Genomic DNA, 22,553 nt, shown 5'->3' on the forward strand with positions numbered 1-22,553 from the left:
TGCTAGTGATCCTGTGAAGAGTCGCCCCTTCTGCTGGCAAGGAAAATTACTGTGACTTTGGCCAGAAGCAAGATTTGGGAATCCTACCTGGAGAGCAGATAAATAATGCCTTGGTCTTGCAGACCTGTTAACCTCTGACTTACTGGCTAAAGCAGAAGAGTTTTCACAAGGAAAGTGTGTGTGTGTATATTTGCAAGCTAGCAGGCCTCTGAGCTGTTTACTGGTCATCACGATATTTTGTTGATGAAATTTTGCTGCAGTTGCAAAGAATTTTCAAAAAGCTAATGGGATTGAGATATATTTATTCCGATGTTGCAATACCTGGCACATTTGGGGAAGAAAATTACTATCCTGAACTAGTCTTTGCAGTGCTTCTAATTTCTTGACTAAGCACGTCCTCATATATCATTCTACTTCTCCAGCTTTTGGGAAGAAGAGAATGTTTTGCTAGTCAGGACTTGTTTTGACTTAGTTTTTAATAATATCAGTCAGCACCATGTTGCCTGAAAGTCTGAATCTGACAAAAGTTTAGTTTTAAATGGTTGCTTTTATGAGGTCATGTGTAGGCTCATGGCTCCTGAATCAAGATCATAAATGTGTAATTTTAATAACATTCAGTGAGAATAAGCATTTGCATATCCGTGGAGAAATTATTCTCTGCTGCATAGTTCAGCTATTTCAGCCATGACGTGGAGGGGCCATTTCAAGATTTGTATGTTGCTTAAAATACTGTACTTTGCAAGGGAGGGTACAGAAAGAAATAGTGCAAGTAATTATTTTTTCTCCATAGTGCAGTACTTCTCCCAGGGTAGAGAGTGACAGTGCTAAGCATATCCAAGGCCAGGATTTCTGTGGTGCAAAAAAGTTTGGGTGTTGAGTTGAAAGCTGGTCATCACTGCACAACGAGACCTAAATGAAGAACTGATGAGAGAGGGGTAACTGTACAGCACAGTTTCAGTCCCCTACTTCCCAATTGTTTTTTGTATTTTGGGTCTGTTATGGAGCAGTCAGTGTAGGAGGATCTTGATAAAAGGTCACCACCGATTGCCTTTCTGCCTGTCAGAACCGGTGTTTCTTCCGCAGGGAGTGAACCGCATTGACCTGCCAGGGCTCAGGAGCCTGCGCACCGCCCGCACCCTGGAGCAGGGCATGGTGCTGACCATCGAGCCAGGCATCTACTTCATTGACCACCTCTTGGACCAAGCCCTCCGTGATCCTGCGCAGTCCTGTTTCATCAACAATGACATCCTGCAGCACTTTAGAGGATTTGGTGGGGTGAGTAATTCTCAACTGATCGTTTTCTGAAATAGATTTTCTGTTTATTTGCCTTTACTGTGTACTTCAGGAGAAATCTTTTGGGAGTTGCAGTGTATTGCACAAAGGGCTGTTCCTGAAGCAGCACCTTGGGCCATTTAACCCTGCAGACAAACTGGGTTGTTTTTTGTTATTTTTCAGTGTGTTTTTGTGCTATCTAATTAATGATAGACCCATATTTTTCCATTGATTGAAATACCTTCTGTCAGCACTGTACAGTGACTTTCCAGGTAGGTATTTTGTCTAACGTGTGAAATGTGTATGTTATGAAATACAAGACTGAGATCTATATTCCAGAGTTAGCTTCCTTCACAGCAGCACAGTCCAGTGCTCCCTCCCAGGGCAGAAGAGCCTGATGCTATTTAAGTCAGGGAGGCAGTAGAAGTAAACAGCAATAATTGCTCTTACTGGACTATTGCCAGAAAGGCGTGAGACTTGTGAATGTAGAGCCTTCCCTGTTTTCCAGGGGAATGGCTGATGGTCTTCAGGAGCACCCATGCTCGAGGTATCGCACTGCAGACTCAGGCAGCAGTGTGCGTACAGGAAGGTTGGCTGACTCGGGAGGTAGCTGTCATCCAGGCAATCATTCCCATGCAGGCAGCTGCTGTTTAAGTAGAGGGGCCTTCTTTGTGCTCCCCAGGGCACATTTCCCATTTAAAGTCACCGCCCTTGCAGAGCATTTAGCAGTTGCAGTGGCTTCCAGTGGGTTTTCATTTTAGCAGGGTGAGCATTTGAAGGGTGCCGCATTGTTCTCCAAGCTTCCGTATTCATGCATAGAGAAGATAGAGCAGGCAGCTGCAATGCCCCATCCGCCTCATGGATTTTCTGCTAAGTCTCAACAAAGCTAACAATCACTGGCAACGGCGGTGATTTTCTGGTATGAAAAGTCGCTCATTAGGAATTGTCTGCTGCTGCCATCAACTAATTTATCACTGTACGCCAGCCATGAGAGGCTAATTACTGTTACACTTTTGGTCTGAGCTGGCTTTGAACCACCAACCCTAACAGAAAAGTTGTGTGTGCCATCACCAGCCGTGTGAGCCAGCCAGGCTCCTGGGCAGCCACCTGTGGAGGCTCCCCATATGATGTGTGTGCAGCCTTACCGAGAGAGGTGGGACTTTACCCTCACTGGTATTGAATTCACTGCTGAAGTTTGGGACGTTATCTGTCTCTGTGTTGTTTCTTTATCAAGACCTGCCAGCCAGCCAACTGAGATACTGATGAATGAAAGGCAGCTAACTCTGCATTTTCTCACTGTGAGCATGTTATATATGGTACCACATGCTGAAGCATATTTTAAAGGAACGCCATAATGCACTTGTGTAGCTTGACACCACAATGAAAACAGGTTTAACTATCTTCATCCTCCTTGTAAACACTCTGTGGGAGTTTTTCAGCAGCTGAATTGATTCCTGGTGAGCTTTCTCTGGAAATGCTCAGCAAAGCCCACGTTTTCCCATAACTTACTGTGAATGCCCACTCCAACTCTGCAGCTTGACGCACGCATGTGGCTTACCCGCTGCCTGTGTTTGCATGGAATAAGAGTGACAGCACAGGATCTCTACCTTGGTAATAAGTTGCTGTATCAAGCACTTTTGTTCCAGAGATTTCAAGTAAAGTCTAACTTTCTCCCCCATTTTTTGCTTAGCTTCCTGTAATGATGACTTGTAAGGAGAGCTAGCCAACAAACTTTGCTAAAAGGGGGAGCTGCCCAAAAACGATTGAGCAAAAATCGAAATCTCCGATCCCCCTGTGAACAATACATTTTACTTAGAAAAAAAAAATATACACATACACCCTGAGCCAGATGTTGTCACTTGATTTTGTCCAGGAGAAGAATGGAAAGAAAATCTGAGACTAAAGTACATCTGCATATTTCTGAATTCTGCACAAAAGCTGAATTATAATGCAATCACAATGAATTTTTCCATCTTTACAATTCTGACTTGATTCCATATAAATAGAACATGCATTTTGTGCTGTGTAGTGTACTTAGTTATTTGCAGGCTGGTTCATTCTAGTTTATCCAGAATAGGTGAGTATTTCTCTCAAAAGCATGTCAGAAAATTTTACCTCTACGTGATTAAAAAAGATGTTGTGAAGCACAGTGTTTTTACTGACAAATATTAATAGTACAGGGGTTAGTATTGGTGTCAGTTCTAGCTAAAGAGCTCACCACAGCCAGTCCAATCTTCCTTTAAGTTTAAAAGAAAAATGCGTTCTACAAAAGGAAATAAGTAGTCCATTTCCCTCTGCAGAGCTCAGCACTAATTAAAATGTTCTTAATTTGGTTTAGTTTAATTTACTTCAAAAATTAACTTACATTAACCAAAGTAACACCACTGTAATTCTGAGTGAGGCTGTACGCACAGGGGATTTGTGGAATTTAATGAATTCACCTTGAATTCATGTCTTTTTGGGGCTTTGGATAATTTTCTTGAGTGTGACAAGTCTCTGCATTGAGAAGAGAAGCTCTTTTACCATGCCAAAAAGGGCAAGACTAGTAGCTATTTATTGTAATTCGTGCTGCCTGGTAATAGCCATAAAGAGATTGTAAAAGCTGCAAGAGCATGAAAGAATGAGAGACAACACAAGGTTTTGCTTCGCCCATTCTGCATTGCTGCCGGCATGCGGGCGTGTGCTGGCGGCACCAGTGCAGCTCCTGCTCACGCTTAGAACAGGTCCATCGGCAGCCCAGCCTTCCTGTGTCCTGGTAACACAAACACCCAGGCTTCATGGCTGTTACTGCTGTTCAGGGGACCTTGTAATCTGGACTTTTACCAAACAAGAGCTGTTCTGGGTCAAATACAGATCCTTCTGGAGGGAAGCAAGAAGTTTTGCTAGGGAACCTGCTTCTGAGAGCACGGGCTGCCCTGTCTGAGCCCTAAACTCTTCACTTGACAGCTGTTGAGTTCAGTCCTTCACAAGCTTCCTCAGCAAATTTTGGGAAGTCACCCAGTCACATGTACTTTAGCTCTCCATCTGCAAAACTAAGGTCCAATTTACCGAGGTCATAAATTCTGTGGGGCAAGGGCTGCCATCGGGTGCTGGCGCAGTGCCCATCCCAGGCCACCTCTGCTCTGCCTGGACTCTGCCCACACCGCTCTCATAAATAAACATAGATGTGCAAACAGAGGTATGTGTATACAGTTGTATATATTGCTCAGGAAAAGCAGCTGATTCCTCAGGAGAGGGGAAATACTGACTCCAAATGCTGCCTTTTAGGGTTTGACATTTCCGTTCTGCATAAGCTGATTACTAATTCATACGGTTCATATGATGTTTTCTCAAAGACCCAGTAAAACCATTCAATCTTATTTTGGCCTTAAATATTCATGCTCCATTCAGGCTTTATTTTTTTCCTAGGATTTGTAGAACTGGCACTAGACTTAATATGTGAAAACTCTATGCAACTTAGAGAAAATGCTGAAAGACAGCTAAATGTTAAATACATTACTCTCTTTCATTTGTAGGTTTTTCTCATTTAAAAGTCAAATAGGTTTACAAAGCCCAGGACCTTGAGGGTCCACTAATATTATAATATTTTTCAAAACAATACTACTTCCCTTACTCAGGAACAGATGTTAAAGCAAATAAAAAGCAGGATATTTAATTGCTTCTTTGGTTCACAGAGCCACGCAGTTGTCTCTGTCCTGATTTTTATTTTTCAGAAGGTTGAGCTCTGTTTCTGGGTTTATAGTGAATGTGTGTCGGGGAATGAAGTAGTTTACTAGGCAATAAACATTATACTCATCTGATTTTTAACATTTCATATTATGCTGCAGTAATAATGCTACACAGCATTTTTTAAAAAGATTTTTCATAGAAAAGCAGTTGTCATAAATAAATATACAGCTTTCTTTAAACTGATAGTTGTAGGCAACCCAAAACCAGCAACTAGTTGCTTATAAATGTTCTTTAACCCTTTTCTCTTAAGTTGGCTAATAAACATAATTAGGTTAAAGTAAGAGCAGTTGTTTCTAACCTGTATTTAGCTTATAGTTTATTGCTGCTTTTTAAGCCTGGATGAAGGGGAGAGCGTGCTGCTTTTCCAGCCGTATCAGTTGATCTAATAAAATACATGGCCTGACCCTACTAATCTTGATCCTCTTTTATAACATGTTTATATGTGGACCTTTAAAATAAAGTGTGCCTAACATGAGGTCTTGCTTGTGAATAAGAAGAGAGAAGACTGGCAGCGTGGGATGAGAGAGAGTCATGGTGTAGCACAGAGCCTATTAACCTCTATAGAGAACATCTCGGCATTGCCACTTTCTGTAATGTGGTAACATTAAAGTGCCTTCCCCAGGCCTGCAATGTACCCGCCTATCCCTGGGTTTGACACAAAAGCAGCTCTATTTTCTAACCAGTCCCCCTGAAATACAGAAGTCGAACCCTGCTTGTGGTAGTTTGCTCTATTAAAAATTATTGGTGAGTTGATGACCGAGTTGAAATAAGTCCCCTTGGCTACGTGCATTTGCCTCTGGTGGATACCAGCTATAAAAACAGACACGTGGATCCTTCAGCCGGACGGATGCATATGTGCTGATTTACTTTGTGGGATAGCATGTGTGGCCCATATCCTGTCATCGTTTCCCAGGCGAGTCTCCTGCTCTAAGATTTTGTAGTGATAGTATTGCTGCTTTCCACAGCCATAATCCAAAAAATGCTCAATAGATTAAAACAGAAAAAAATATATATGTGACCAGTGGTCTTTTTTAATCACATCTGGGATCTGTCATCATGCAAATCTGGAGTATTTAATTGGTGAAAATTGTTTCTTGATTCTCAAGAGCCTTTTATATATATCATCATCCAAAAGAAATGAATGAGTGCTACAACCCCCTTCCCTTAGAAGATAACACAGGAGGCTCTGGGGAGCGTGACTGTATTAGTAAGTCAGGACAAAGTGCGAGGCTGTATATATAGTTGACAGCAGCCCTGGTATTTATCTCCTATGCTGTCCTTGGCTATGCCCGCACAGCCCTGCTTTGGGACAGAGTTGGGTCCATTGAGTCGAGCCACATGATGGTCTAGCTGGCGTTAGGCAGTTGTGCAATCAGATCATGCCGCTACCCTTGATAACAGAAAGGCATTTTAGGGACAGTCCTGGCGTTCCTAGCCACTTCACCTTTGCAGGAGTGCTTTTTGAAGCATGGCATTTCACACCGAAAAAGCAAACCCTCCCCAGGGGTATTTGCAGAGTGGCCTGAAAGCTGCTGGTGCAGCAAACCTCACACCTCAGTTTGCTGTTCCTTTAAGCTGTGTCTGATTCCAAACCACTCTGTAGCCCTGAAACAAGCAGCACTGTGGAACAAAGAGCCTGCAAACAGGGACAGCTCTGAGAGCAAGTTTCATAACCATTGTCCCCCACTGGGAAGGGCAATCCCAAGCCAGTGATCCCTGCCAGGCAGATCCAGCATCTTTTGTCCATTTGGACAGAAGACAAGACCAAATGCTGGGCTCTCCTGGAGGGAAGGTTTTGCAGGTCCTCTGAAGCTGCTTCTTGCTGCTGCTGAGTTTAAACTGAAGTTTAGGCATGAAGGTGTGAAGGAAAAAGAGCAAATGCAAAAATTCCGCCCCCCCCCCCCCCCCCCCCCCCCCGGAGAACCCGTGTTCCTTTGCACTTGTGTTGCTTTTAGGCAAAGGAAGAATGTGCACTGAGAGTGGGAAGTCCGTCTTCTCTGTTACAGCAAGCACCCATTTTGGGTGACATTCATCCAGGCAGAGAAATGGTTAGATCCTAGAGAAAGAGCTGGAGCTTTCCTAGGAGTGATGGGCGAGGCCCCATGGGAGCAGTGGGTCTGTGTGCCTCCAGCTATATCCCAAAGACCATTTGGAGTTGCTGATGGTGAGCAGGGTGGTGCTGGCTCTCCCACTTTTTATGGCAATCCACAGCTGTGGATTGATTATATGATCTCCTAACAATGTTCCTCCTATACAATGAGTTGCTGTGTGTGGCGTTCCAAACTGATGGGTTTCCCTATCCTCCCCCATTCAGTAACTCTCAGTTCCCAGGCTTAGGTGGCTCCAGCACCCCCCTGTGCTCTCTGCATTTGGGGTGTCTTGCTTCTCACCTCCACCAGGATCTCCCTCCTGGACTCCTTAGCCAAATCTCTCTTTGTCCATTATTTGTCAATCCTGTCTCACCTCACTGTATCTTCCTTCCCCAGCTCCTTTCATCACTTTAACTCCATTTTCCAGCTTCTTCCTCATCCTGATTTTCTCTTGTGGCCTAGATAGGGCACAGCATTGACAGATACCTGGTCCCACTTGTTCTTCCCCCTCCCTCTTAGCCTGGCTTTCATCTGCTCTGTGTTCAAGTCAGTCCATCCTCTCGAAGAGTGCTGAGGTATTGGTGAAGGCATGAAACACTGAACTGGAAAACACCAACAATTTTTTTCTTTTTTTGCTAATCTTGCTGGTTAAGCAGATGAATTGTGACTGATACATCTCTCTAGCAGATACACTGGGGAATTTCAGTTCAAGCAGGTGAAGGTTTGTGAAGCCGGCAGTGCTCAGGAAGAGGCTCTCTCCATAGGCAGAGTCGGCTGTAGCTTTGGTTGGCCTCACCTCTGCTCAGACCTACTTTTGCACTAACATTTTTACTTTCCACATCAACACTGTGCCCAACTCCGTTTACACTGGTGGGCTTGCCAACATGATGCTTTGGCTTTTACCACATCATCAGATCTGTCCCTGGATTCTGGCACTTTTGCAGGGCTCGCGTGGTACCAGCAGGTTTTTGGCAGGGGCTGGTCCGCCCAGGCAGGCTGTACCCAGGCCCAAGACCCAGCAGGACAGATGCTGGGAGCTGCTGCAAGGCAGAGGGCACCATTCACCTTCAGATGCAATGCAACTGTCTTGCTGATTCCTTGGGTTATTTTTTGCTCAGCTGGCCAAATTTGAAGCAACGAATTAAAAAACCCACCCTGGTAAAATCTGTTCAAGTGCATAGAGTCATTCAATGTGTTGCTGGTTTCCTCTTTTGCAGCAAGGTACCAGCCTTTCAGGCACACCAAGTGTGCAGAGCCTCGCGGCTTTCAAATTTACAGCTGTCCAAATCAAATGTGTGAACTCAATGGAGTTTGTTTATTTAATTCTGCTTTATAATACACTTCACTTGATACCAAGTAAAAGAAATAATCTGGCAAAGACATCATTAAACAGTTTAATAAGGACTGGATGACTCATTTTGTTTGAACAAATGGATTATTTTGCAATCAGAAGTACAAATGTTAACCAGCTTTATTTTTAGTTGAAAATGTCAGGAGGTCAGAAACTATTAAAGCAACTGTAAGGTGGGAGTCCCCAGAGTTTGTGTTCTCTGGGATTTACACCTTACTAAAATTGCTTTTATTGCAGCTTAGTGACTTACTAACATTTTTTCTGATAAGATAACGGGAAATGACTGTGTAGGCAAATTTACTGGTAAGAAGAGATTAGAGTCAAACAGAAATGGAGCATACTTTTCATTTTAACAGAACAAGAACTGCAGAACTGAGAGGATCCACTTTTTCCTTGCATGATTTGAAATGTAGTGACTGTATTTTAAAAGGAATGTCTGACCTGCTTAGGACTTTCTCATCAGCTCAAATTTCAATGTTTTGAGTATCAGCTATGAGCTATTTTGTGCTGTAGTTCCTCCTTTGAAAGTTTATTGTGTTCAGAGAAAAAGAGAATGTGATGTTGAAGTGCAAAGAGCAGCTATCTGCAGCTCAGCAACAGGACCTCTTCGAGAACAGGCACTTTGGGCATCAGGAGGCACTTCTGTCGTACCTGTCCCTAGCAAGGTATGCGCTAGCAAGGCTGGAGGCAAACTCAGGAAATGTTCCTTTTGCTGCTCCTGATGTCGGGTTGAGATTTATTGGCCCCATGTAGTTACACAGCATGAGTTTACCGATGCAGCATCTCACTCAGCCTGTCCCTGGTGCACCTGACGTAGCAGCAGCACCACCTGAGTCACCTGTGGGGCCACCACCTCCTGCGGGGCTGCTCTGCGGGGGTCACCATGGAGGTCCCAGGAGGGTGGAAGGGGCCGGTGACCCAAGGAGGACTGGACCCTACACACCCTACCACAGTGCTGGTAGTGATGGGCAATTCCAGTGCTTGCAGTATGTTGCTGCCTGGTGTTGCATCAACACCACAGACTGAAACGTGCCTTGTGCTCTCGCCGCTGTCACTGCCTGATGTGTTTCTAATCCCCAGCTGGAATACCTTGATAACCACGTGTTCTCTGTAACAGGTCCGGATCGAGGACGACATCGCAGTGACAGCCAGTGGAATGGAGCTGCTAACATGCGTCCCACGTACTGTTGAAGAAATAGAGGCTTTCATGGCAGAAGGCCAAAGCAGTGCCAAGTCATTTGACTGCCTCCCCAGCCAAAAACAGTAAACTTCAGGATGGTTCTTACTGTCTCACACTGATCAGTCACCATTCTGATTTAATGGTGCAGCATATAAAATAAAATGCATCCAATTCTTAACAGCAAGAGAGGCAGGTAGACTATTAGCTGGAATGATTCATTCATTAAAAATGAAGGTAGGTGGCTTTAGCACTTTATATCCAGGTAACTCAAATGCTACTGCTTGCAATCAGCAGTTTACATTACCAAGTGCCACCTGAATAACCCTGCTGCATTATCAGTGGGGGTTATACTTTTGTCAAATGTCAGCTTAGACTTATCTTGCAATTAAGACTGAATTTTGATGATTGGGACTTCTTAAAATGTGAAATGGATTATCTGAATGCTGTCAGCGATTACAACAATCTAGTCCTCTTTTTAATCTTTATCACAAGTACTGCAAAAAAACACAAGAAAAAAATCAGCTGTTCTCGGTGGACATAATGATGCTAATATTTTTCTTACAGATCTTATTGCAGTGTCAATGGAGTAAGCAGAATCAAATTTTTATTAAAATTAATCCTTGGCATCATTTATGCTCACAACTTTTTGATCATTATGCTCTCCTGTTCCCATTTCTGCTTCTTTATCTGACCTTTCTACCAATTTGTGCTCTGGATACTTTGACCCTTCGTTAGCCAGCTTTTTCTGCTCTGGGTAGTGAGTGTACTGATCCTTCACACACAGCCTGATGCTTATTAGATTTGTACATCTGTTTGATCCTTAAAAGCATAGATTGCTGTGATGTTCATGAGCCTTAGAAATTACAAGAAGGGAGTGTCTTTGCTGTAGGGCTCAAGGTCATTCAGCAGCATATGCTGTGCAGAATGATAAGAGTTATTTTTCACTGTCCAGTGTTCAGAATGAAATCATGTACGTTTTATTTGGATACACCACAAACATATTAATAATGATCATAAAATTATTTTCCATTCATGCAAAATTTAAATTACCCAGAGAAGCCTTTCTTACTGTAAGTGTTCATCAGCCTGCAGGAAAATAAATACATTTCTTTCATCATAAAATAGCACTAGTTGCTGTAACTACATAAAAAATAATCTTGCTCACTTTATGAACACATGAAAACTCGTGTTCACTCTTCAGGCTCTGTTGCACAGTTTGACTGCAAAGCCACTGCAGAACATCCCTCTGCTGTGTCAGGGGAGCTGAAGTCACAGCAGGATGTCAGGGCCTTTCTGGGTCTTACTGCTCACCAGATTAGGATTTTCCCACTGTGAAAGGATCGGCTGACTTGATCATTGCAGCCTCTCAGTTCTGTTGCTCACATCCTGGAGCTGGCACACAGGCAGTGGGACCAACTGAGTTTCTGGGTGCCTGCAAGCGCCTGTCTTACATGGGGCGTACAACACAACGTGGCCTTGGACAGCATCAAAAACTACTGTGTTGCTGTCTTTGTGCGCCCCACCTGGGACTGGATTTAGATCTGAAATAATGTCCTTAAAAAAATTTGTCAAATGCATTGCTCTACAGAGAGCTTTTTTTGCTAATTGGGTTGAGTTGTGTGACAAGAACCTGCTCTTTATTCGTAACAGCTTGGTGACCCATTGCTAAATAGGAAACTCTGTGTTGGAGACTAAAGAAACACATTGTGAAATAGTCATGGGGACTTTATTCCTTACGTTTAATGTCACTTTATTAACATATGAGCCTACATACATTTTTTTTAAAGGTTGGTGTTGCTTTGTAAGAGGTAAGTGCAAGAGGTCTTGACTGCAAAGGGGAAGGGGCGAGGAGGGGAGGGTGTGAGAGCATCAGTTTGTATGTGCAACTGCACTAATGCTTCCTTCTGTGGTAACTGCAAGTCTGTACCTCTGAAATGTAGTACTTGTGCAGACAACATCAGGCTTTGCAGATATGAGAACACAGAAACTATACTGGCACTGCTCTGGACTCGTCTCCCTCTAAAACTCGTGAGGTTTTTCCAATGCAGGATGGTGCTCGTGGCCTCAGCCTTGTTCCCTCCACATCCAAGCACTTTCCTGTGGCATGCTGTGAACACACCCACGGGATCCCTCACTGCTTTGGGCACTTCGAAACCTGCTGTTACTTGGGTTCAATAGCAGTTACTATTTTAAAGTAACACTTCCCAGATTTTCAAAAAAAGTTGGAAGTTTTTCAACTAAGCTGTAACCCCAGTCTACTTAATAGGCCTTTCCCTGCCTGTGATTAATCTTGGCAAATCTTGGGCTCTGCTGCTGCAGAACAGGTCGAGCAATCTGGTGTGCTGCAGGAGGCAGAACTGGTTCTGCTTCGACATGTACCAGTGAACAAACCCTACTGTAAGTTCTGTGGGGAAAGCACTCGCTCACGTAACTGGCTTCTCTGTTGTTTTGCTTGCCCAAGATGTGGATGCATTTCAGTCTGGGATAGTGCAACATCTCCCGTTTTCCTTCAGAATCAGGCCCATGAACTTGGTGAATGTAAACTTCATCCTTCCTTCCAGAAGTCTGTTCTGTAATTATGATGATTTTTATCTACTGAAGCAAAAGGTGAATTAGAACTTTTTTCCAAAAAAAAAAGGGGGGGGGGAAGTAAGCCCTTTAAAAAAGGGAAAGTGGTATTTCATACCCTTAAAATGTATTAGTGGAGAGGTAAATACAGGTTACAGCAAACTTTCTTTTTGTCTATATTGGGATATTTTAGGCTGTTAGCTATCCCATTTTCCCAAGTGCCTTTTCCCATTGGTGCAGACTCGAATAGAGTGGCACCAAAATAAGAGAGTGTGTTATGTTGAGCAAGTTTGTGTGTTTAGAAAGTCCAAGCACTTCTGAACTGGTATATTTAAATTGTTTCAGCTCCCTGGGGTCAGATGCATTCTGGATTTATCTGCCTTGCCAGTTAACGCTGCTGCAGCTACATGCTATAGTTAAAGTGGTAGAGCCTCCTAGTGCTTGTGGAGGCTAGCGTAGACCCAGTCTCCTAGTGGTACAGAGAGGACACGGGTGTAAGGTTTCCTGGTGAAACGTATAGCGCTGTAACGCTCCTTCTTGTAGTGACAGGCACTGTATTCTGTCACAGACTATAGCTGTTGTTAAGAAAAATGCGATAAAAGGAAAACCATAATTTTTATAGGCCTACACTGAAATTTTCTTGTGTAGATGTGTATGTATTCTGGCCTTTCTTTAGGAAGAAGAGAGAATCCTCCCAGTCACCTAGGGTGTTCTCCTGGGCCTTGCAGTGGAGGGGTAACACTGAAGCATTTTGCTGTCACGCAGCCTGGGCTGCTCCACCTTGGGGAAAAGAGAGGGAAAGCCTCACCTCCGAGACAGCTATTTTGGCAGGCGGGGGCACAGAATAGTAGACTAACACCTTTCTTACAACCAAACTCTCACTGAGGGTAGATTTAAAATAATAATTTGTTATAATCTTGAGTCCATGGCTTCACATATTAAAGTGGTGTGCTGCACACAGCCTACGTACTTCCCTAGCAAACAAAGCAAGTGTGGAGACTGCTAAGCCAGCAATGTCTTTGTGCAAGCAAATGACTATTCATAACTCAGTGGTTTTGTTTTAAACAAGAAGGAAGTGGAATCAGAGCTGTCAGGAGTAACAGCTGGAGAAGTCACCCTCCAGAGCATCAGGAAGAATATTACTCCCCCTCAAAGAGATTTAAGAAATAATTTTCACCAAAATCAGAAACAAATACCAGATTTGGCGCCCCTGTTCCAATTATTAGGGAGGACCTGCCAAACCAACTGCAGGACCACGGGGCCACATAGCCCCAGTTCACAGAGCAGACAAGCAGGAAAGAGACTAGCTCCTGCCTTTGGAACCAGAGTAGGTGCACAGGTAACCAATGAGATGCTTTCAGGCCTTCTTTTTCCTTGTACATTTTGGGGTTCAGTTCCCCTCCACTCCTTTAATTACAGTGCATTTTCAGTCTTAATTTTTGTTTATTATTTATTTTTTGTTAAAGCAGGAATTCAGTCAAAACTGTAATGAGTTTCTGATTCTTTCTGTTGAGTAAAAACCTGAGTGGAAGACAGAAATAGAGACTGTTGCACTGATCTCTCAAAGATAGCTGCTTCAGGTGGGCACCTCTGCATTTGAGGGAAATAGTAAAGTGACAGGAAAAATGAGGCCAGCACTAGAAGAAAAAGGTTTTTATTAGGTACTGATATGTCAACCCTACCTACTTAAGCTGCAACTGGAACCAAAAAAACCCCATATCTTTGTAAAAAGACTACCATAACCCAAAACAATCCATAAAAGTTTTCTGCATGTATTAAAAGTTTAAATTCAAAAAGAACTTTTCATGGTTTCAATATCTAACAGCATCTTCATAGAGATAATATCCAAGTTCTCTTCCTAAGTACAGATACAAGGCAAACAAGCATCCTACAAAATAATATCTGGAAAAAGGTAGTGTAGGAAGCGAATGAAGACAATGTAATATGCACTAGCCAGACACACAGGTTAAATGTAACAACCATACCATCAATGAAATACTTAAAAATGAAAATAAATTAAGGTTACATCAAAGTTCCTGCTTTACTTTTATTGTTTAAATCCTCAGTATAGTACATACCACTGCATTATGGATCATGGCCAAGACTTAGCACTAGCATTAAGAAAGTTGCTAAAGAAAAACTTTTATGAAAATAAAACAAGACCAAAGATACTCCTTCACACAACTGTATGATGGCTATAGAAATTCCACTGAATCAGTTATTCAAACTAGGGCCATTTATTTTTAAAATCACTGTGAATTTCTGTAGGATCTTGGTTGCAAATCTGAACAGCCATGAAAATGGAGATGAATGTCAATGAGCAGTGACACATACATTCTGGCTGAACAGATGCTTTCTTACCCCTCTCGTTGCTTAGCCAAGCTACACATTTTGTTCTCCCTGGTACCTGCACCCCAGCAAGAATGTGGTTTTGCAGAGCAGTTTTTTGGTAGCATTTTGACATTTTCTGAAAACCAAAATCTTGTTCTCTTAAGGCCCCAGTCACTATGTGAGCAATGACAACACAGGCTTAAAAGGTTTTGTCAGTGTGCTGCTTTTCCTCTTGTACATGGTGCCTCAGACTCACTTGCCATGTGGAAGCCAAGTGCCTGTATATATCGTCATCGTAGATTGCTATTTTTCTAGAAAACATCAGCTCACTATTACTACACCCTCCCCATTAACTATAACTGGACAGGAAAGACCTAAGCAGTGCTTTATAGGACTTGCTGCTCTACAGTTTTAAAGTAGTCCACCAAACAGGAAAGCAGACACCCTCCAAAGCCTTTGCAGTTTTGTAATATGTTATGGAGAAAACAAAGGACTTAAATACACTTAACGGTATCTAAAAGACACTTTATCCAATTATGAGTTTCTGATACTACAGTGAACAGTCCTGCTGGATTCCTCCCGTCACACAAACTGTAAGAAGGTAAAGGAACATTTCTGTGAAAATGTTATTTCCCTAATACTAAGCTCCTTGTTGACTATGAATTTAGATCTGCACTTATTAGATACATCTTTTAGAGGAGAGAAATATTTAAAACAAACACCCTAAGCGGTTTCTGGTTTAATTGTATCAAATCTTCAGTGTTAAACCTAGAAAGAAGAGAATCTCCACAAAATGATGGTTAAAAGAACAGAGTTTTTGCTTGGTTACTGCATGGGTGTTGCAGACAAGGTGCACCTCGAGAGTTCATTTCATAAGGTTGCAACAGTGTCTACTGTCCATTGTTTTCTGGATTTGTGGTGGTGGTTTCAGTGACAACAGGTTGCACATTGTCTGCAAGATTGTGCGCATGCTCAAGGAACAAGTCTTTCAGTACACTCAGCTCCTTGGTCAGGAGCTTAATTTTTGCCTCTAAACGTTCATTTTCTTCTTTGAGCTGGTTGACTCTCTGCAGCGTGTCTTGGGCTTTCTGCTTGCTTTTTAACCGGCTCTTCTTCACTGCCATGTTGTTTCTTTCTCTGCGCTGACGATACTCATCACTGTTTCTATCCACAAAGGAATTTTTCTTTCCCTGTTTGCTTGGAGGCACAGCTTTGCCTCCGCCACCAGGACTGATGGGCACCAGCTGGGGAACCTGCTGCAAACCACTGGTGTGTGCTTGGGTGTGAATCACGCTTACTCCATTCGCATCTGTAGCGGTGTTCTGTTGGGATGTCTTGCTCATTTGGACAGGCTCTTCTTGGACACAACAGAATTTATTAGGAGACTGAAAACTGTTATTTTTCTAGAAGGTGTTTCCAGCAGGTCTTCACATGGATTAAGGGCAAGGTGAGCCTAGTAGGAAAAAAAATGCTATTAAAGGTGCTGGCTTTAGCTACAATCTTGTATATCACCGGTTTTATAGCATAGGGTACTGATGGTACATCTGGCAGTAATACATCACAACTGTGTTGGAAGCGGACAAGTTGCCAGCTACATTCCAGAAGCCTCTCGAACGTATTTGGATTGGAAGGGACTGTTACTGGGTCATCTAGTCAAGCTGTTTGTATTGTTCACTGGCTTTACTCAGTTATTCCAAAGCCATCCCTGATGGATGGGTGTCTAGCCTAGCCTTTAATATCTCCAGTTTCACAACCTCTGTCTTGGCAACAGGTTCCACTGTCTAACTTTTCCTCCAGTTATATAATTTTCTTAGTTCTCAGACTGGAGTTTTCCTTCTGCAGCTTAAACCTATTAACAGCCTGACTCTTGACCAACAGGAGTACTTGAGCCTTGTCCTCTTCGGATCATCCCTCTGGGTGTCTGCACAGACAAATTCCTCCCTGGTCTCTTTTCTGTGGAATGAGAGCGTTCAGACTGTCCACCTTTCCTCAATCATCTTACAGCACTTGCTTTTGAAGATAATGTCCAAACTGATGACTGTTTTAAGGTCTCACTAGCAGTGATTAGAAAAAAAATAATCTATGGAAAACGTAGTGTGCTGCAAAAGCTGTGACTGAGTGACATTATAAAGGAACCCTTTCAATAAGCTAAGTCTGCAGCAGTACTGCTGACAAGCAGGTGAGACAGGAACACACAGCGATGGCAGTGTGAGAATCACTATGTGTCAAAGATGGGACTGTAGTAACCCATAGGAAGACAGCAGCCACAGCTGACTCATCCACAAAACACATTCCCCTGCTGTAGCTCCTGCTCTGGTCATTGTCCACTCTCCTTTCCAGCAGACAAACAGGCCTGATGAGCAGGACACCCTCTCATGAGACTCACGCTCTCCCGCTGCCGAGGTCAGCCTCCTCCTGACCCTACTGGTCACATCAAGGAGGACTCTACCGTAGCTGCTGCAGGGACATGGACACGGATGTGGCCCTGGCAAAGCTAACAGCTGCTCCCCTTCTATTCCCATCTCACAGGATGACCTCCTAAATGTCGGGGAGAGAAATCTGGGAGAGAAGAGTGGGAGGCACAATAGGGTTTTCTAAGTTCCTGAAACGCCTACCTGTGGCTCCAGTGAAAAGTACTCAGTGATCAGTCAAACAAGTGTTGATTTCTTGTCATGTTAAAGAAAAGTATCTAACTGGTGTAAAACAATCCTACTCCAAGATCAGATTGCACTGCAACGGTGCAGCCCTATGCTCTGTCACACACCTACATGCAGTATCATATGACCAGGGTTCAACATCCTGCCCATCCTCAAGAGGACCCGCTGGGAAAGCAAGCACCTGAAGTTATTGGTGGGCAATGCTAACCACCCAGTATCAGCAGCATCCAACCCAGGGATTATGGCTTGCATCAGTAACAGCTCAAGAGATGGATGACTGTACTCCTATGTCTAGCTGATGAGAGAATGTGGTGAGATGTTTGTAAATGAGCTGCTGCACGTCACTGGTCATGCCAAACTCACGGGTTCATCAGCTGTTTACTGTTCTTGCTTGCTTGTTTGTTTCTTTCAGCAGCCTGAGTTGCTGTTCTACCTTCTGCTAGGGTATCATTAAAAAGGTTAAAATTCTACTGTCTAGATCAATTGCAAATTTTCTTCCATAATGAGGGAGCCAGAAGAAGATGCAGTTGCAGAGTGTGGTTTGGTAAAATTCACAGAAAAGCCTATTAAGTTTGCATTAAATGTTATTCAAAATTAACATCCTCTGTCACTAAGAAATCTTCTCACTTAAAACAAGTGAAGAAGATATGCGAGTACACCCACATCCCTCCTATTAAGAAATCTTTTCGTTTCCATATTTCAGGGCAGAAAGACTCTTTTTGACATCTGTATAGCTAAATCTATATACATACATGCCTAACCTTTGTATTTAGTATTTTCCTGATTTCAGCTCTTAAAGGAACTTTTGCAAACCACATTTAGGTCTCAGATTCTGGCTGAATAAGCAGTTTGGTTCAGCAGTTAAACTGAATATACAGCTAACAAGATGTCACTATGCGCAAATATCAGACTGACAGAGCCAGCTGTAGTAGCTGTGCATGTGTGACTGCCCACATTTTTAGTCAAGATGCAAGTTTATGCTCCTCCTGGAGTATATACCGGCTTTGTCTCAGCTTTATTTTAAATACAGGATTTCTGTGGCCCCCAAAGATTATACAGCTCTGTTAGATTGCCTCTGACAACTGAGAAGATCAACAGTGTCACACCTCTTAAGCACATGTTCCAACCCTGCTAGAACAGATTCCCCATGATTCCTTCCCACTGGAACTAATCCATTTTGTAACAAATAACTATTTCTTGAGTGAGACATGGTCTTATTTGGCATCATGATCAGAACTCTTACCTGGGAGAGATGACACCTGGATTCCTGGCCTGCTCCAACTAATATTTATGCATAGCAAGTAGCACTAACTGTACTGCATCACAGATAACCCAGGAGAGGTAACAGTTGAGGTCTAAAACTGATTTTTCCCCCTAGTTATTTGGAGGCTGGATCCCTGTTACCAGTTTTAAGTTCTTCAACACAACAATGAGACGGAAGGATATCCTGGATAGCAACAGATGCTGTGGGGCATCCTTCAGGGAATACTGCAAGGAGATTTAAAGGCAGCAAGTATGAGACATACAAAATGCGCTCTCAGGAAGGGTGAGGTAAAGGACACAGTAACTGGGAGAGGCCAGAAGGGTGGGGAGGCAGGTGGGTCTCCCAAGTTTGTTTCTCAGACACCGTGCCACACAAACAGCTGCTCTGCTCCTCTCTGCAAACAGGTTGGTTTGCTGTGAATGGGTGATAGCCCCAGCACAGCAGGAGCTCAGAGAGCCAGCCAAGTTTCCAAGCATCTTGTTCCCATAAAGCTGCTCATTAGCTTGAGCTCAGCAACAGCCCGAGGCTGGTTCCACCCAGCACATGGTAGTGTTTCCAGTGGCCAGTTAGAACTGCCTTGTCTCCTTGGGCCACCAACTGGCCACCCACTACAGCATAATAGAGGTGTCTTCTCAGTCAGAGAAATGTTTCTGACTGACAGCGCTCCTCAGGGACCAGAGACTCCCAAGCAAATCAAGCCTTTATTATCTTTGATATCACAAAAAATAAAAATTAAACTTCCAAATATTTGTTTTGGCAAAAAAAACCCAAAATATGTGTTTTAATTTGTTGGTTAAATTAGTGGGGTTTTTTTACTTAGCAGCAAAGATTACAAAGTGCTTCTCTCTGCTCCTTTTCTGAGATGTGACTGTGTTGATTCTGATCCGTTAGTCAGGATGACTTTATTGTACAAATTCACTCAGCTGTCTCATCTGATGCAAACTCAGTCCAATCTGAACAGCAACAGGTGACCTCCCTGCTCTTTCGCTTCAGCAGGAACACCCCTGTAGGGCCTGACTCTTAACTCCAGATGACCCTGTACAAAACTCCAGGCATAGGTTTGCTGAACAGTGGGAAGGCGCACCCCTGTGTGGTTTTCTGCACACTCTCACAGCAAGCTAGTAAGAGCTGACAGTTACTCGCACATACTAAAGGGTAGGCAACAACCTTTTGGGGACTGGGTAGCTCAAAGCTATCATCTGTTGCCATAGCTGACAACATCACTTTCCCATGTTTTTCTCAGAATATCTATTTTTCCGTACGCCTTTACAAGAAAAATGTGCTCCAACATACTTAAAAACATGTGCTCAGAACGTCTAAGTATGTATTTTAATTGCAGGCTAGCAGCGTCGATGACAGAATCACAAACAATCCCAGATGCCAGGAGGCAAGGCGGTATCCATTTGACACTGTCTTTTGAATTGTAATGAAGATGGCTTTTTCTAAAGATGAACTAATTCCTCACATCCACAAGTTTTTCAGATTATGCATTTTTGTACTTTCTGAACAGGCGTTACAACCAGCATGGCACTATTACTGAGGGGAGTATTGAGTTGTCTTTATGACTACTATTTCCCACCAGATGTCAGAGCTAAAACCAATGTAGATCTCTCTGTGACAGATCTGTTTTGAAAGTTGCGTCTGGAGCTATAAAAATGTGTTGGGAACCAGTAAGATTTGTCAAGACACTCAAATTTCCATTGAGAGGCTAGAAAGGCAGAGCACCGGTTGTTAATGCACGGCATTTTGTCGCGGTCCAGGGCCGCTCCCGGGATCCCTGCGGCCTGGCCCGCCGCGGGAGCGGTACGGCCGGCACCGGCGGGGCTGTAAGCCCCGCTCGCAGACCTTCCCCCCGCCCAGGCGCACTCGTTCGCGGCGGCGCCGGAGGACGAGCCGTAACGACCGCCCGGCCCCGCTATCGGGGGCGTTCGGGGGCGCCGCGGGGCGGGGAGGCCCGCCGGAGCCACCGCTGAAACCGGACCCGCCCCCTCCCCCTCCCCCTCCCCTCCCCCCCCCCCCCCGGGAGGCCTGCGGCGGAGGCGCCACCGCCCGCCCCGGCGGGCCGCCGCCCCGGGGGCCGCCCGCCCGCCGCCGCGCTGCCGCTGCTCCGCCTCACCCGGCCGTGCGGGGCGCGGGGGTGCCCGGCGCTGCCAAGCCGTGACTTCACCGGGGGAGGGAAGGGGAGGGGAGGGCAGCCAGGGCCGCCCGCCGATTGCATCATGCGCTCCATGCGCGGCGCCCGCCGCGGCACCCGCGGCGATACGGCGGGAGGCGGGCGAGGGCCGGCCCGGCCCCCCGCGTCCCCCCGCCTCGGCCCGCCGTCCCCCGCGCGGCCGCGCTTACCTGTGGCGGCGGTGGCGGCGGCGGCGGCGGCGGCTGCGGCGGCGGCAGCGGGAGGGGCCAGGCCCGGCCCGAGCCTCTTTCTTTAAAGTGTGCCGTGCGGGCGAGTGGCGATTGCGACACCCTCCCGCTCTGCCCGCCCCCTCGCCAATCGCCGCCCTGCCGGCCGCCGGGATGATGCAATAGCCGCCCGGATTGGCAGCCGGCGCGGCCAATCAGGCTGCCTGCGCTCTTTAGGGGAGGCCGTGTTGTGGTGGTTTCTCTTGTCGAGGGGATGTCGCGAGTCCCGTGGGGCTGCGCCCGGCTCGACTGGCGGGTCCTGAGGGGCTGTGGGGAGCGGGGCGGCTGTCCGGCTGTCCCCTGACCGCCTCGGCCGGGCGGCCTGCTGGCACCGCTGGACGGGGTCCGCGCCCCCGCCTGCCGCAGCCTGAGGGCAGAGGCCGAGCCCGTGGTTCCCCGATACCTTCCCCACGGAGGCCGCGCCCGGAGCTCGTCCTCGGCCACGCGTGAGGGGGAGAGCGGTCCGGTCTCCCCACGGCCGCCTCCCAGCCCGGTTGGGTGGGTCCCCGCGGGTAGCTGGCACGAAGTTGGCCGGCGCCCCACGGGCGTTTAAGCAGTGTTTCTGTGCTGATTGGCATCTCTCAGTTGTTCTGGGCTGAATTAACACCTGGCGGTGTATTCCCATCGCAGCCCAGCTGCCGCGGGGTTCGCCTCTGTAGGATGCGAGATACGGTGGGAGGAATGTCAAAGACATAAAATAAAAATTTTAACTTTTGACAACAGAAATTGTGGTAAATTCCTCAATTTCATAGATGATTAGTTAATTTTCATTTTCAAACATATTAAAAAGAAAGCTAAACACTGGCAGATTAGGAAACATCTAGATCATAGAGCTAAATGTCATAGAAAGATTATGCACCGATTTATTGGTATATGTTTGTTATTACAAAATGCTTTTTGTAGATAATAATATTTTTGGCCCTTAGTATTTTCCAGACACTTTGGTTCATATCACCTTAGTTCTGTCTAAGCAAGCATATATGTATATATGCTCGCACCTCTTAAGTTGCACGTGTGCAGGATGTATTTGTAGCTCTTCGAATGGGAAATACTTCAATACATAGGTATGCATATTTGCAGTGGGCAGCTCTGAAAATCATCAGTTTATAAGGTAAGCTTTAAACAAGTTTAGGAAAGCAGACAGTGAAAACAGTAGTGTGGGAAAAGTAGATTTTGTTTAAATGCAGAAAGAAAAAGTACCAATCTTCATGCTACTCCCGTTTAGCATATAGACCTACTTGGGAAACATGTCTGCAAAAGAAGTGTGAAGAATCAGATTTGTCAACACAGTTGCAGAGCTCAGTAATGTAGATATAATTATTTGTATTTGCCATTTTTATGTCTGTCTGATGTTTTGAGGAGGTTTTGTTGTTTTTATAAAGTCCTGTGGAAAATAAACCACATTTGCAGAAGAATTCTGAGGATTAGTCTGGGCAAACAGTTTTACTCGGCTCATTACCACGAAGATACTTTTCCTTGTCAGTCATCAAGTATTTGCTTTAACATCTCTAATGTTTTTGTTTCTCAGTTGAAACTGTTACATTTTCTGTGACAATGACTCATCCCTCTATAGCTAGAGTGAAATTCCAGGTAAGCATTAAACATTATCCTTTGCTCAGAATAGTTAAGTGTGTGCTCTTAGAGTGCTTTCCTAGGATTTTAGAGCACTTTATGACCATTCATTCATTAATCCTCATCAAAGAAAGCTGAA

At 44.7% G+C, this 22,553-nt stretch overlaps 2 protein-coding genes across 4 annotated transcripts in view; one reads left to right on the forward strand and one right to left on the reverse strand.

Moving 5' to 3' along the window:
- Window positions 1-10,251, forward strand: part of PEPD (peptidase D) — a 144,043-nt gene extending 133,792 nt beyond the window's left edge. For both annotated transcript variants that reach the window (XM_075101399.1, XM_075101400.1), the window contains 2 exons: window positions 1,084-1,275; window positions 9,560-10,251. In XM_075101399.1, coding sequence (XP_074957500.1) covers window positions 1,084-1,275; window positions 9,560-9,709 — 342 coding nt within the window. In that variant the 3' untranslated portion in view covers window positions 9,710-10,251. The remainder of the gene's footprint in view (window positions 1-1,083; window positions 1,276-9,559) is intronic.
- Window positions 10,252-13,828: 3,577 nt separating this feature from the next.
- On the reverse strand, window positions 13,829-20,932 carry CEBPG (CCAAT enhancer binding protein gamma). 2 transcript variants are annotated; one of them, XM_075101404.1, is made up of 2 exons: window positions 20,786-20,932; window positions 13,829-15,974 (listed from the first exon to the last, which is right to left on the reverse strand). In XM_075101404.1, the coding sequence occupies exon 2, from the start codon at window positions 15,862-15,864 to the stop codon at window positions 15,412-15,414; it is 453 nt and encodes a 150-aa protein (XP_074957505.1). In that variant the 5' UTR covers window positions 15,865-15,974; window positions 20,786-20,932; the 3' UTR covers window positions 13,829-15,411. The 2 variants fall into 2 exon arrangements, with proteins under 2 accessions (XP_074957505.1, XP_074957507.1); XM_075101406.1 differs by lacking the exon at window positions 20,786-20,932 and adding an exon at window positions 20,559-20,704.
- Between the last annotated feature and the right edge of the window lie 1,621 nt (window positions 20,933-22,553).

Source organism: Phalacrocorax aristotelis, chromosome 8 (assembly GCF_949628215.1).
Source record: "Phalacrocorax aristotelis chromosome 8, bGulAri2.1, whole genome shotgun sequence".
Lineage (NCBI taxonomy): Eukaryota > Metazoa > Chordata > Aves > Suliformes > Phalacrocoracidae > Phalacrocorax > Phalacrocorax aristotelis.

What these genes read in the sequence shown, in the direction of transcription:
- CEBPG (XM_075101404.1), bottom strand. Translation starts at nt 15,864, where the DNA reads ATGAGCAAGACATCCCAACAGAACACCGCTACAGATGCGAATGGAGTA.